Below are 15,874 nucleotides of genomic sequence, written 5' to 3'. Positions count from 1 at the left end.
CCCCACCAGCTCTTGGGTTTCACGGGGTAGTGTCCAAACAACCTTGTTCGCTGCTGTCACCCATGCCTGGCACATAGAAGGTGTCAGTAAGTACCCACTGAGACTAGAGGAGCCTTAAGTCCCACCAGTGCCCCTCCCTGTCACCACCCTGGCATAACTGCAGATCCCTCACTCGAGGCTCTGAGCTTTTTGCTCACGCTGGTTTCTTGGCCTGCCTTACCCAGGCCAACACCTGCTTCTCCTTGGGCCCTCTGTGCACTGCCTCCCAGCCCCCATCACAGAGAACATTCTCAGCCCAGCTCTGTCCTCCTGCACAACTGTCCCGTCCTTAAGGGTCTGGTGGCCCTGAGTCCCCAGCTCAGCACACAGTAAGTGTCCACAAATATTAGTTGGAGTGATGGATAGATGAATGGGTAGATGGTCAGATTGACTGTGGATGGACAGAAGGGACGAACAGATGAACAGGTAGATAGACAAATGGTGGATGCACAGGTGGGTGGTTACATGACGGCACTCACACACCCGCTTGTGTGACCCACACAGTACTGGGGGCCGCACAGCACAGGGCTCTGACAGAAGGACGTGTGGGCTGACCCAGGCTTCTCAGCTGACTCTTGGGTCACACCCGGCGTGAAGGTGATGAAGTTTAAGCTCCTGGCTTTCAAGGCCTCTTCTTTACTGGACTCAAATCAACATTCATTTGTGTTCCTGATTTCATGTTCATAATTTTACATACTTTTTCTAAAGGGAATTTCTGAAACTGACCTGAAACCTGGATCTGCCCTCGCTATACAATTTTATTTTTAGTTTGAATTTGTTGTCAATTCCTAAAAAAAATCTAGAGATTTCAAATAAATATCCAATTTTCTAGTTTCTCTTTTAATTACATCAGAAATTCCAGCCACGGCTGTCCCTTAGTCCCTTCCACTCTGCCAGAAGCCCTGCTCCTACCTTGTGCCTCAAGCTAAGCGATTTTATTTATTTGTAACTGGAAATGTCAGTGTATTCCGCCTTACCTTGTGGCCACGGCTTCTCCAGGGTAGTGGATGCTCTTGAAAACCAAGGCAAATGCGCCTTCCTGAAAAGACAAGAAAGGACAGTGAGGAACAACTTACTCTGGCTAAGCTAGGCTGCTGCAGCCCTGTCAGTCCACGAGTCCAGACAGCTCTCCTGGGGCCTCTTCACTGCAGGCGGTCCTGGGGTCACTCACTCAGGGTACTGAATACAGGACGGCATGTGCACAGGGATATTAGGAAGGGAAAGAGAAACCGACCATACCACAATCAAGTGCCAAAGACTGGAACTTGTGGATTTCATCGTGAGCAATACGAATCACCCTGTCCAGGCCCAGAAGGAACAGTTTCTGGCTCTGTGATGAGCTATGTGGACTGCGCAGCCAGAACCTCAGGAAATGAGAACTGCAGCCAGGGGTGCTGCCCTGGGCCTCAGGGACTGTACCTCCTCAGGGAGCAATCATGAGGATTAAAGGGGCTAAACTAGGACCTACGTTTAGCTCAACACACGTTAGTACCTGGGTTCAAATTCTGGCTTTTCCCCTAAACTGGGCAATCGTTTCAGCCTTCTTTGTGCCTCATGGCTATCTTGTGCGGTTTCTGTGAGCCAAAGCGTTTTAAGTGCCTAGAACAGTGCCTGACGTACGGAAGCATGAGTTGTTATAATTATTATTTCTTTGGCAATAACGACTCTGTGTCTTACCTTGTTGGTTTGTGCAAACCAGAATTAGAATATAGCTCTCCTAACTCAAGACTCCAAACATTCTCCCTATTTAAAGCCTCGATGCAAAACTCTCTCCTACATTCTGACCATCCATACTAACCAGGCCCCTACTTGACTTTATGTACAGCCAGCTATCAGTCTGGATTTCTAAGACTTGGGAACCTGGGCAGACCCAAGGTCTCGTGCTATGGCCAGTGTGCCAGAGATATCCCAGGGCCAGCAACTCTAGGCCTCTAAGGGTCTTTCAAACTGCCCCAAATGAAGGGGGTTTAGACAGAATCTGAGGAGCCTGATATTCACCCTGCTGGTTTTGTCAACAATGAAGTAGGACTGAACAGAAAAGTTCTTCCCAGTCTCTGCCAAAAAGAGCTCTGTGTTGCTATGGGTACACTGCTGACATTTAAAAGGGCCACCACTGGGATGCATTCCCAAAATTTAAAATTACAAATGGAAAGGAGGAAATACTCTGCTGCAAACTAAACTGGTTCACTGTGCATTAGTTATGGGACAGGCTTTTATTTGTAAATTAAGGTCCCCTAAGATAGGAGTCATAGGGCAAAGGGTTTAACAGTAGACTTACTTAAAAAAAAAAGAAAAAAGACTGAAAAGACCAATGGGTCACATGTTTTAAACTGCAGTGTTTGCACCCAAAGAAGCCTCTGACCCCAGATGTTCTAGACTCTTGGCCCTGAACACTGGCTCCAAACTGCCCCCATCTTGGGGGAGCTATGGATGGCACTGATGCTCAGAGGTGGACTCTAGCAAGTCTGGAGCCCTCTCCTCCTCCCTCCACCATTCCACAAGGGCCTACTCTACCTCCTCCTCCAAGGAGGGGTATCTCCTGGGCAGTTCCCCCACCAAAACCTCAGAACTCCTCCCATATCTACAAGGATGCAACCTTTTAAGGCCAGACACTGTAGATAAGCCATCTTTAATCCTCAGGTACCTGGTGCAGGTTTGCCTAATAAGTGCTGATGAAAACTGAAAAGGAATGAAGGGAGGATTTAGATAAGTGAGAACTATAACTTACCAGCTGCTGAATGACTCTCTCCACCAGTGTTGAAAATGTAATGTCCTCGGTTTCTCTGTTGTCGAACACATATTTAATCAGCTTGGCAATGGTTTCTGTATCTGTTTCTGACTCAAACTCATAGCCTTTGCTTTCCTGGAATATTTGGTTAGACAAACTGTCAGATAACGGTCATTGTGCAATGCTGGCCTGGCCGGCTCCCTCTCCTCCCTTATGACTTGTCCTTGGAGTGACATAAGACGAGAACAAGGAAAACAGGGAAGGGATGAGAAATGTCTGCCTGAATCCCACAGCCTAACACAGCTGAGTCACTGTAGTCCTCCCTGAGATCATCCAGCCTCAGAAGCTCGTCCTTGCAATTAATCTGGACATTGCAAAAAATGTAGCAATCAAAATGATCAAATACGTTGAGTCAAATCCACCACCTCCCAACCAATACCACAACCTCTTCATACTTGAAACGCTTGCGTCTGTCTTCCCACCCTGCATTCCATTTGGTGTATGAGTCGGTATGTTATTTAGTGAATACACTTTGTTCTTTAGATTCTGCTGTGAATCTGAAACAACCTTTGAGGTAAATGAAAACGCCCTTCTTTCTCCTCCAGCGAGATCTGGGAAGGAGGCTGAGCTAGGGATAAGGTCTGTGTCCAGTGTGGTGATGTGGCCAAGAGTGGATGGCAATTCGCCCCTGCCTTTTTTTCCAGCAGGAAATAAGCTGGTTGGAAAGTTTCTGGGAAAGACCAATATCACTTGACTTAGACATTACCCAGGGGAAGTATCTTACCAGAAATTTCCTCAGGTCTTTGTAATTTGTGATGATCCCATTATGGATGACAACGAATTCTGGAAGAAAAGTTTAGTCCAGAGAGAAATGTTATGAAGACATGAAGTTCAAGTCAGATGTGAAGACAGACAATTTGACAGTTTGAAACTCTATGAATTTTGCTTATACAGACACTTGTGTTGAGCAAACTTCATTTATAGACATGAGAACTGACATCTGCCATGACTTTAGTTTAAACCTGAGGAAATAACACATTTCTCCTTTGATAAAAAGCATCCATCAGGCTGGCCATGCACTGAGTTCTGATTTGTGGGCTACAATATCATGAAATAGACTTTGGTTTTATGTCAAGTGAGATGATTAACCCTTCATTCTCTATTAACTGTCTTCATATCCACTCCCTTCTCCAGTTTTTTTTGTATCTACTGTGACATTGTTTCCTCACGTTGTTTTCTTAACCCTGTCACACTTTCTCTCATCAGAGCCTATTCTCTTAACTTCACATCAATAATTTGTTTTCAGGAATCTGTGTTTTCTTTGTAAAAGACTTCTTTGTGTAATTTTTGTATGCAATGCAGCTCTTGGGTATAAGTCTTCCTTGAAAGTATGCTCTTCAGCTATCACTGATGACTTAGAGAAATCTTACAAATCTTATTTCCCAGTTGTTTTATTTTCAATTACTCATCCTGAGTCAGGGCAGGCACGTCCAAGTTTGGGTGTGGGGGGATCTCCTTGGAGCCTCCCTGCTTTGGGGACACAGACTCACTGTCTGCACTGAGGTGGGGTCCACCCTATCATGTGAGTGGGCAGGAGGCTGGGGCTGATGTGGCTGCTCTGCTGAGAGGCATGTACTGGGCTTTCCCGTTCTCTGGAAGAGGCTTCACCCTTCCAAACTGGGCAGGAGGGAGGTGCTTCTAGGCACCACAGTGTGAACAGGGGCAAAAGCACGAGGGAGGTGCTATCTCCTGTGGCCTGACTTCCACAACAACTAATAGTAAGTGAGGCTTGTCAAGTGTTTAGTTAATAGAATTGAGTGGGCCAAAAAGTTCGTTTGGGGTTTTCCCCTAAGATGTTACAGAACAAATTTTTTGGCCAACACAATAAATACCCCTGGTGGCTCACATGGTAAAGAATCTGCCTGCAGTGAGGGAGAAGGAAATGGCAACCCACTCCAGGGTTCTTGCCTGGAAAATCCCAGGGACGGGGGAGCCTAGTGGGCTGCCGTCTCTGGGGTCGCACAGAGTCGGACACGACTGAAACGACTTAGCAGCAGTAGCAGCAGCAGCGGGAGACCAGGGCTTGATCCCTGGGTCAGGAAGATTCCCTGGACAAGGAAATGGGAAGCCACTTCAGTATTATTGCCTTCAAAATCCCCATGGATAGAGGAGCCTGGTGGGCTAAAGTCCATGGGGTCACACAGAGTTGGACACGACTGAAGTGACTAACATGTTCAACATGTTCAATAAATACCCCACAATGACTCTTATGTATCTGATCCCTGCTCTAATATGATGCTTGGCAAGAACTTCCATTATGCTGTGTTTGGGAATCAGCCTGGGGTTGGGGGCCCTGGCTAACTCCAGAAATTATTCTTTCTCCCGGACACTCTTCCCATCATGACTGGGTGTGGGCTGTGGGGGCTTCTGGCCTGACCAGGCCCAAACTAGAGTGGAGACCCTGTAGATGATGTCTCAGACCTTTGTCGCCCTTGAAGGAGTCAGAGATTATCCCCTTTCTCCTTCTCATATGCCCGGGTGTCCTGCTCCCAGAGCCCCTGACACCCCTGGGGGCGGAGCACAGAGTCTCTGAGAGTTTCCAGCGGTAGCTCCAAACCTACAAGTCCTGCCCGCGTGAGAGGGACCTGGGGGCATCACTTAAGAGAACTACCACACAAAGAACTATCCTGGGGGCTCAGGCAAGTTATGTGGACCCAGGTCAACTGGGGGCTGACATGGTGCGGAGGGAGTTGGAAGGTCAGGACTGGAGCAGGCACCTCAGATGTCAGACAAGATCAGCACTTCTACCTGCCCTGGCGCGGACCACTCTTTTCAGAGGCAGGGCTGGGTACAGCTGGATGAGAAGTGAACTCAAATCTTCCCTCAGGCATTCTGCCCTCTGGAACGCCCTGGTCCCTAATCGAGAAACAATGCCCACATCTTCAACCCTCTGGACCACCAAGTCCCGCTAAGGCTGGGTTCTCAGAGCCAACAGAATCTGTGGGAAGGGCCACTGTGTTCCTGTGGATGCCCGTGGGGTCAGCACTACCCCACAGGCATCTGCAGATAGGAGGCCAGGTTGAATCTGCCTCCTGTCTAGGGCCCAGGGTCACCAGTTGGATACTCAGGAGAGACAGGGCTGCTGAGAAGCCAGTTGGTGTTGAGAATGTATCAATTCTGACACACACGTCACAGGGCCAGTCACAACCACTGGGACGGGGAGCAAGGCTGTACCACATACCGTTGCCCTTGTCTGAGCGCTGCGGGTGGCTGTTGACAGCACTGGGGACCCCGTGAGTGGCCCACCGTGTGTGGGCAATGCCAAAGTGGGTCTCAAACTCCACTTTTAAGTCCATGCTGTCTTGTTCTAGATGAAGGAAAAATGTTTGCCACACTTTAAAAATAAGCATTGACATGATGCTGTTACCTAAGGTGGCTTCATTAAATGGAGACACATCAGCCACACCAAAAGTACATTCCATCATAAACCACAAAGGCCCCATTCTGGGGGTTTCTGCCAGACCCTTGCATTACTTAGTACTTACCAATAACTTAACTCACTTACTTGAAATAAACTTACTTTAAAAATAAAATTATAGGTCCTTATCATAAATGGGAAAGCAGTATTATTGGCCAGAAAAATTAAAATATACAAGTACTAAATATTGAAAAAAATTCTCAGAGCACCATCACCTGAAATAAACCATCCCATGTTCTGTGCAACAGTTTTGCACATGGTTTTAACCCTCCTTCAATTTTTGCATGCTTGAATAGGTTAAATTTTTAGTCTCCAATGCTGTTGGAATGAAAGATTTTTAAAGTGACCTAGGCTATATTTATTACTCTCACTTGGCAAGTCTTCCACTTACTGTAAAGTTCTTCATCAAGAGCTTTGACATTTCCTCTTTTCTTGACGAGCTGGATATGCCTTTCTTTGACTTCATTATTATTTCCATCAATTGCCACACCTGTAAAGTAAACATGATCTTTGTATTGGAATTTGTTTTGTCTCTCACACTTCATTGTAGGGAGCAACCCAGGGTGAGGGCTATAGAACTGAATTTATTAGTTCTCATTCTTTAGGCTTGCAGCCCAGAAGAGAACCAGACAGTGTTAGAATATCAACTTGGAAACAAGAGGCTATGCCTGTGGCAGTGCTTACCAGCAAGCAGGGAATACATGCCTAGAACCCCTGCTGTGGCCGCTAACCCAGGATAACTCCTGGAGGCCTGCCTGCAGGAGGTATGCCGCCACATCTGCCACCAAAGGCAGTGGGCTCATTTAAGAATGCTTCTGTGCTTTGCATTCTGCTACCTTAGCAACAGTGTTTCCACTGCACTAGTGTTCCTGCAACTTTTCATCTTGCTTTCTATTAAGGATTTATGGTGGTGGTGGTGGTTTAGTCGCTAAGTTGTGTATGACTCTTGCGACCTCATGGACTATAGCCTGCCAGGCTCCTCTGTCCATGGGATTCTTCAGGCAAGAATGCTGGAGCGGGTTGCCTTTTCCTTCTCCAATTAAGAATTTATAGGGATATATAATTAACTGGCTCTTGTTTTCCTCCTAAGGCTGCTTAATTAAAAATGGGAACAGACTAAATAGCCACCTCTTATGTGGATGGAGAACTGAACTGTGAGATAGCCATCCAGAAGAGTACTGTGCAGTCACTTAGATTATGTTAGGCAGCACTGAGGATAATGGAAAATGAAGAGGCAAGTGAAAGAAGAATAAAAAATTACAGAACTGCATAATCGTAATTAGGTAAAAACAATAAATAACTGCATGACGCCTCTACTGTCCCCAGACCCCAGATGACCAGAAGAGGTATTGATATTGATGGGGGGCGCTTTTGATGGATTTTTTCTTACCCTTGTTTTTCCTTTCTATTTTTCTATAGAAATTTTCAAATTTCTTTAATGAACAAAAATTATATTTGCATGGTGGTCTCCTGCAGAGCTTACCTGCTGAGTCATAGCCTCTGTACTCAAGCCGCTGCAGGCCCTTGATGAGGGTTTCAAAAATCTCCTTCCTTGTCCGGGGGACTCTGTAATTCATGTAGGCAAAGATTCCTGTTAAAAGAGGGGGAAATCATACATTTTCAAAACACTTGGTTCATGTTTAGAAGAAAACACTTCTGGGGACACAGACACCACTGGAGGTGTATCACCAGAGAGCTTCCTCTGACTGCAGAGGAAGGTGTGGCCTTCCCCAGACACAATGGGAGAAGATCCGAACTCCCTTCCTGCTTCTAGACGGGCATGGTATGCAGTCCTCCTGCAGTGACTAAAGAACCCATGAAGCCTGTGAAGAACACACACACACACAGCACGGCCTTGCGATTCCATGATTTCTCCGATGGACGTACTTGCAGAAGACATCGTTCACTGTGGCAGCATTTATAACAGAAAAGATCAGCAAAACAAAGTAACTACCTACGGACACCCGGCAGTCCCCACTACATGAACTCCTTGGTTTGCACCGAACACTCCTGGGAAGAGTGATAAGGAGATCACCCCAGCCTCCCGCCACAGGTAGGAGCAGGGGCTGGGGCCTTAGTTCCACTTTCCACTTGGCCTTGTGGCTTGGAGCATTACATTCAACAAGCACTACTCTTATACAATCAGTTCAGTTCAGTTCAGTCGCTCAGTTGTGTCCGACTCTTTGCGACCCCATGAATTGTAGCACGCCAGGCCTCCCTGTCCATCACCAACTCCTGGAGTTCACACAAAGTCATGTCCATTGAGTCGGTGATGCCATCCAGCCATCTCATCCTCTGTCATCCCCTTCTCCTCCTCTTCCAATCCCTCCCAGCATCAGAGTCTTTTCCAATGAGTCAACTCTTTGCATCAGGCCATCAGTCCTTCCAAAGAACACCTAAGACTGATTTCCTTTAGGATGGACTGGTTGGATCTCCTTGCAGTCCAAGGACTCTCAAGAGTCTTCTCCAACACCACAGTGCAAAAGCACCAATTCTTCGGTGCTCAGCCTTCTTCACAGTCCAACTTTCACATCCATACATGACCACTGGAAAAACTTGGCCACTAAGTTTTGGCCTTGACTAGACGGACCTTTGTTGGCAAAGTAATGTCTCTGCTTTTGAATATGCTATCTAGGTTGGTCATAACCTTCCTTCCAAGGAGTAAGCATCTTTTAATTTCATGGCTGCAATCACCATCTGCAGTGATTTTGGAACCCCCCAAAATAGTCTGACACTGTTTCCACTGTTTCCCCATCTATTTCCCATGAAGTGACGGAACCAGATGCCATGATCTTCATTTTCTGAATGTTGAGCTTTAAGCCAACTTTTTCACTCTCCTCTTTTACTTTCAAGAGGATTTTTAGTTCCTCTTCACTTTCTGCCATAAGGGTGGTGTCATCTGCATATCTCAGGTTATTGATATTTCTCCTGGCAATCTTGATTCCAGCTTGTGCTTCTTCCAGGCTACCGTTTCTCATGATGTACTCTGTATATAAGTTAAATAAGCAGGGTGACAATATACAGCCTTGACATCCTCCTTTTCCTATTTGGAACTAGTCGTTGTTCCATGTCCAGTTCTAACTGTTGCTTCCTGACCTGCATACAGGTTTCCCAAGAGGCAGGTCAGGTGGTCTGGTATTCCCATCTCTTGAAGAATTTTCCACAGTTTATTGTCATACACACAGTCAAAGGCTTTGGCATAGTCAATAAAGTGGAGATAGATGTTTTTCTGGAACTCTCTTACTTTTTTGATGATCCAGCGGATGTTGGAAATTTGATCTCTGGTTCCTCTGCCTTTTCTAAAACCAGCTTGAACATCTGGAAGTTCATGGTTCACGTATTGCTGAAGCCTGGCTTGGAGAATTTTGAGCATTACTTTACTAGCATGTGAGATGAGTGCAATCGTGTGGTAGTTTGAGCATTCTTTGGCATTGCCTTTCTTTGGGATTGGAATGAAAACTGACCTTTTTCAGTCCTGTGGCCACTGCTGAGTTTTCCAAATTTGCTGGCATATTGAGTGCAGCACTTTCACAGCATCATCTTTCAGGATTTGGAAGAGCTTAACTGGAATTCCATCACCTCCACTAGCTTTGTTCGTAGTGATGCTTTCTAAGGCCCACTTGACTTCACATTCCAGGATGTCTGGCTCTAGGTCAGTGATCACACCATCGTGATTATCTTGGTCGTGAATAGCAAGCATAAAATCATCTCCTGGCCCCACAGAGAATCCTTATCATCAAGGAAGGCCTATCAGTCAAGAAGATTTTGTTTGGCTTTATTTTCAGCATTTATATATCAAAACAAGATTTTCCCAAATAGGAAAAAAGTCATCATGTTGGTTCTTTTCAAACTCCTCCACTCCAGTGCTTGAGACTATGAACCCTAGGTCTGTGTCTGTCTTGCTCTGGGAGTGTTCCAAAACATCATCTCTCTGTCCTTTTGCCCTACATAGGAAAACTTGCCTCTCTCACAGTTCAGCTCCAACCCCACCTTCTGGGGCAGGCTTATCCGGGCCCTGGCCAGAAGTGTTCGCTTGCTCTGGTGGCTGCCCAGTACTCTTACATCCTGAGACAGCTAAATCTCCTGACAAAGTCACAGGCAGGTGCTTCTATCTTTATATTTCTTACTGTGTCTTGGCACATGGTCCTTGTTCAATAAATGCACGTGGAATAGTGTAGAGTAAGGAAATAAGGGTTAGTTGCTCAGTTGTGTCTGACACTTTGAGACCCCATGGACTGTAGCCTGCCAGACTCCTCTGTCCATGGAATTCTCCAGAAAAGTATACTGGAGTGAATTGCCATTCCCTTCTCCAGGGGATCTTCCCAATCCAGGGACTGAACCCAAGTCTCCTGCATTGCAGGTGAATTCTTTTACTGTCTGAGCCACCAGGGATGCTGAACAAAATGACCACAAATCTGTATTAACTTAAGAGTCCATTGATGGATGAATGCACAAAGAAACCAAAGAATATATATATGTAATATTAATGGAATATCATCCAGCCATAAAAAAGAAAGAAATCCTGCCATTTGTGACAATATGCATGAATCTTAAGGGCAATATGCTAAGTGAAATATATCAGACAGAGAAAGGCAAATATTGTATGATCTCACTTATATATAGAATCTAAAAAAACGAACTCATGAATAAAGAAATCAGATTAGTGGTTTCCAGAGGTAGGGGGTAAGGGGTGAGGGAATTAGGTGAAGGTGGTCCACAGGTACAAACTTCCAGTTATAAGATTAATTCTTTGGATGTAATGTACAGCATGGCAACTACAGTTAATAATATTCTACTGTATATTTCAAAGTTGCTAAAACAGTAGATCTTAAATGCTGTTATCACAGTGAAAAAATTTTAATTATGTGAGGTGATGAATGTTAATTAATCTTACTGGGGGTAATCATTCTGCATTATGTATATACATGCATGAATGCGTGCTAAGTTACTTCAGTCACGTCTGACTCTTTGCAACCCCATGGACTGTAGCCTTCCAGGCTCCTCTGTCCATGGGGATTCTCCAGGTAAGAATACTGGAGTGGGTTTTGCCATGCCCTCCTCCAGAGGATCTTCCTGACCCAAGGATCAAACCCGCATCTCTCATGTCTCCTGCATTGGCAGGCAGGTTCTTTACTGTTAGCATCACCTTGGAAGCCCATGTATATACATAAACAGATACAAATATAACACATACCAATACATATATACGTATACAAATCACTATGTTGTGTACCAGTCAGTCCTAAATATTCATTGGAAGGACTGGTGCTGAAGCTGAAGCTCCAATACTTTGGCCAACTGATGAGAAGAACTGACTCATTGGAAAGACCCTGATGCTGGGAAAGACTGAAGGCAGGAGGAGAAGGGGATGACAGAGGATAAGATGGTTGGATGGCATCACTGACTCGATGGACATGAGTTTGAGTAAGCTCTGGGAGTTGGTGATGAATAGGGAGGCCTAGTGTGCTGCAGTCCATGGGGTCACAAAGAGTCAGACACAACTGAGCAACTGAACTGAACTGATATTGTGTACCTTAAACTTACACAATGTTATATGTCAACTATATCTCAATAAAACTGGAGAAAAAATTTGCGAAAGATAAACCTTGGAGAGGGCAACCTGCCAGCATGTAACTGAGGACTGATAATGATTATATAGCAAACCACTCATGTGATATTTCTGTGATGTTTCTAGATTATATTCAAGTTAATACTGTATAAATGAATGAATGATTAAATTTCAATTAAGTAAATATTATATTCCACTGACTTGATGGATATGAGTTTGAGCAAGCTTCAGGAGCTGGCGATGGACAGGGAAGATGGCTGGACAGCATTACTGATTCATTGAATGTGAACTTGGGCAAACTACGGAAGATGGTGAGGGATAGGCAGGCCTGGTATGCTGCAGTCCATGCAGTTGCAAAGAGTCGGATATGACTGAGCAACTGAACTGAAATGAACTGAAGCAGTAACAAGGGTCACATCACATGAAATTTAACTTGCTAAAATTAATCTAGACACAGTCAAAAAAAGATCATAAAATTATACAGTGCTAAATATTATATTTTGCATTTCTAGGTACTGTATGCTACTGTATATAGGATATATTTGCACACAAGTATTAAGATGCAGGATTTATATTTTAAAACATGCGCAGTGTGCTTTCTGAGAAGTTACAGATGTTTTCTTTTAAAAATGGCCAAGGATAATTTTCGTAGTCAGTTATTTTTGTCTTCTAGGTCAGGTGAGAAGCACTTCCCCAGCTAAGCATCTGTGCTTCAAGAGCTCACAATTTATGCTACACTTCAAACCTAAACATGTCTGGCCAGAAGATGTACTTTTGTCAACTTACTTAAATATAAAAAAAGACCATTACTTTTTAATGTAAATTTTTAACAGCTCTATTATGATACAGGGGCTTCCCTGATGGCTCAGTTGGTAAAGAATCTGCCTATGATGCAGGAGACCCAGGTTCAATCCCTGGTTTGGGAAGATCCCCTGGAGAAGAAAATGACAACCAACTCCAGTATTCTTGCCTGGGAAACCCCATGGACAGAGGAGCCTGGCAGGCTACAGTCCACAGGGTTGCAGAGTTGGACACGACTGAGCAACTAAACCACCACCGTTGGGATACAAGTCATATATTGTTGTTGTTCAGTCGCCCAGTCATGTCTGACTCTTTGCGACCCCATGGACTGCAGCATACCAGGCCTCCCTGTCCCTCACCATCTCCCAGAGTTTGACCAAGTTCATGTTCATTGCACCAGTGATGCCATCCAGCCATTTATCTTCCTTCTGCTCTCAATCTTTCCCAGCATCAGGGACTTTTCCAATGAGTTGTCTGTTCACATCAGATGACCAAAATACTAGAGCTTCCGTATCAGACATTCCAGTGAATATTCAGGATTGATCTCCCTTAAGATTGACTGATTTGATCTCCTTGCTGTCCAAGGGACTTGCAGCTGTCTCCTCCAGCACCCCAGTTCAAGGCATCAATTCTTTGGCATTCTGCCTTCTTTACGGTCCAGTTCTCACAATTGTACCTGACCACGGGGAAGACCATATTGACTATACGGACTTTTATCAGTAATGTCTCTGCTTTTCAACACATTGCCTAGGTTTGTCATCGCTTTCCTGCCAAGAAGCAATTGTCTTCTGATTTCATGGCTGCAGTCACAATTCACCATGATTTTGGAGCCCAGGAAGAGGAAATCTGTCACTACTTCCACCTTTCCCCTTCTATTTACCATGCACTAATGGGAGTGGACGCCATGATCTTAGTTTTTTTAAATATTTAGTCTTAAGCCAGCTCTTTCACTCTCCTCCTTCACCTTCATCAAGAGGCTTTCTGCCATTAGAGTGGTATCATCCGCCTAGTGGAGGTTGTTGTTTCTTCCACCTATCTTGATTCCAGCTTGTACCTCATCCGGCCCAGCATTTCTCATAAGTTACATACCATAATAGGATACACTTGAAATAGTGTATAATACAATGGTTTTTAAGTATATTCACAGAGTTGTGTAGCCATCACCAAAATCTATGATTAGGTAAAACTTTTCATAGTATTAACTTTTCTGGGGAAAAAAAAAAAAAGGCAGGAAGTTCCCTGGAGGGATATAGTGAAATTCCAGTCAATGTAAAGAGCACAGAGCTATGAGAGATGGTTATATGAAGGACGGAGTAACTCACTAAACCATTTTTGTATCTTTTAAACTGTGAAACTTTCCTGGCACCTTGGGAATCGTTCTAGAATTATACCTGCCCCTCACAAAACAGAGCTAACAGCCACTGCAAATGACACAAAGGCCCACCCACAGGCCAGTTCTTTTAAATCCAAAATGCTCTTCCCAAAGAGTGCTGTATGGCTCTGCTCTCCAATTCCGCCCTGTAATTCCCCTTCCTCTGGGTCACACTTCACTTCTGAACTCATGTCAGGCACATATACATCTCTGGCTCTGAGATCTGCAACAGCCTCCTTGGTTGTGGCTGCCTTGACTGCTGTTCCACAGTCCCTGATGGGCTGGAAGAAGCTGGAACGGCTAAAGGGTCCTGGCCCTCAGGAGCACCAGCTGTGTCCACACCCAGTTGGGAGGCTTGGCAGCCACTCAGACACTGTTTGGTTGATTACTGTGGTGAGAGGGGTTGCCAAGAAGTGGTTTTCAAGGTTTTTGCGCAAGAAGGCATAAATCTAACTTTTAACATGAAATCTCTAGCATACCGACATGTGTTCAGTAAGTTCTTTTAAGCACTGTTTCTCTCCTCTGCTCTTGGCTGCACTCTCCCTGCATGCTACCAGATGAGAGCGAATAAACCAGCACCTCCGTGAGGCTCTTACTGTTTTAAAAATAATGAAATAGAATACAAAGCTGCTTTCTTAGGAATCTTGCTTGCTATTCATGTCCGATTTCCCTTCTGGAATCCCTTCCATCAGCACTAAGAGCTGCAGAGAGAATCCATTTTTTACCTATGAAATCAGTTAAGATTAACCAGTTTTTGACAATAAGAGTTTAAATTTGTGCACTCTCTTGGAAGGCAATTTGCAATCTCTCAAATTAAAATGTACACATCTGGTGATCAAGCTTCTGCACTTCTAGGAATGTATCTAAGCAGATATCTGTGCTGAGATTGAAGTGTGCATGTATGAAGATCATTGCTCAGAGCTGTTTGTAGTAGCTGAAGACTGGGGACAGCCTGGTGCCTGGCAGGGCGCAAGTTAAGTGATGGCGCAGCCACACACGGCCACTGCTGGGCCACAGGCAGGCAGCCCTACACAGAGCATAAGGGAAAGCTGTGTGTTCTCTTGGAAAACAACCTACATCTCCAAGATGTGTCAAGCGAAAAAGTGGCCTGCAGAGTATGTGTAAACTATCTAAGGTGGGGCAGGAAGACACGTAGAATATTTCTGGGAGATCCGGGGAGCAGTGGCGGCCTCTGATAAGGATGCTGGACAAAAGGCAGACATTTCTTTTCCACTGCATATGTCCTTTTTGTACAGTCAGGATACTTTGCTGTGTGCCTGCATATAGTATTTTACTAGATGCTGCTATATATATTGAGAGTGGTGGGTAGATTGTCATCTAGCCCAGTTCGACCTCAATGTAGCTCCCCAGTTCTGCTCACCTGGAGGAACAGTAGCCTCAGCAAGGGAGAAAGCACTGTCTTACAGCCAGTCTCATATGGAAAAAGACAGCCACCTGAGTGACTCCTCTTTCGCCTGCTCACTAGTCTGTGACAGTGAGAAGCACGGAGGTAGCAGCTACCACCTGCGGCCTTTGCCAAGTATTGATTTCAAATCCCAGCCCACCCCTTGTTGTGTCTATGTGGCCTGGAGCAAGTCACTGAGCTCCCAGGGGAGCATGGTGATGGCAGCACCTACTTCCCAGGGTTGTTGAGAGAATTCACAGGAGTCTTTGTAAAGCAACAGGAACAGTGTCTGCTGCAGAGTAGTGCCTGTGTCTGTGAAAACGGAGCAGGCAAGGAGCTTCTTCCTCCTGGGGAGCATGTGGCACAAATGCAGGTATGCACAGGGCATACAAGAAGCTCTTGAAAAATGATTAAATAAAACCACAAGGAAAATAGTATCATTTTAGTTATTTGTTTTTGGCTTTCTCCTTGGAGAAATGATG

General features: G+C 45.0%; 1 protein-coding gene and 1 non-coding gene across 2 annotated transcripts in view; one reads left to right on the top strand and one right to left on the bottom strand.

The window, feature by feature from the left end:
* The window catches only part of GFPT2 (glutamine-fructose-6-phosphate transaminase 2), a 45,400-nt gene that overhangs the window by 20,266 nt on the left and 9,260 nt on the right, over positions 1-15,874 (bottom strand). Inside the window, 6 exon segments of the mRNA NM_001076883.1 lie at positions 1,017-1,078; positions 2,768-2,902; positions 3,552-3,610; positions 6,009-6,134; positions 6,637-6,735; positions 7,729-7,836. Of these exon segments, the coding sequence (NP_001070351.1) occupies positions 1,017-1,078; positions 2,768-2,902; positions 3,552-3,610; positions 6,009-6,134; positions 6,637-6,735; positions 7,729-7,836 (589 nt within the window).
* TRNAH-AUG (transfer RNA histidin (anticodon AUG)) lies at positions 12,669-12,740 on the top strand. Its single transcript has one exon. It is a non-coding gene; the product is annotated as a tRNA-His (tRNA).

This window comes from Bos taurus, chromosome 7, assembly GCF_002263795.3.
Source record: "Bos taurus isolate L1 Dominette 01449 registration number 42190680 breed Hereford chromosome 7, ARS-UCD2.0, whole genome shotgun sequence".
Lineage (NCBI taxonomy): Eukaryota > Metazoa > Chordata > Mammalia > Artiodactyla > Bovidae > Bos > Bos taurus.
This window is presented reverse-complemented; position numbering and strand designations above follow the sequence as displayed.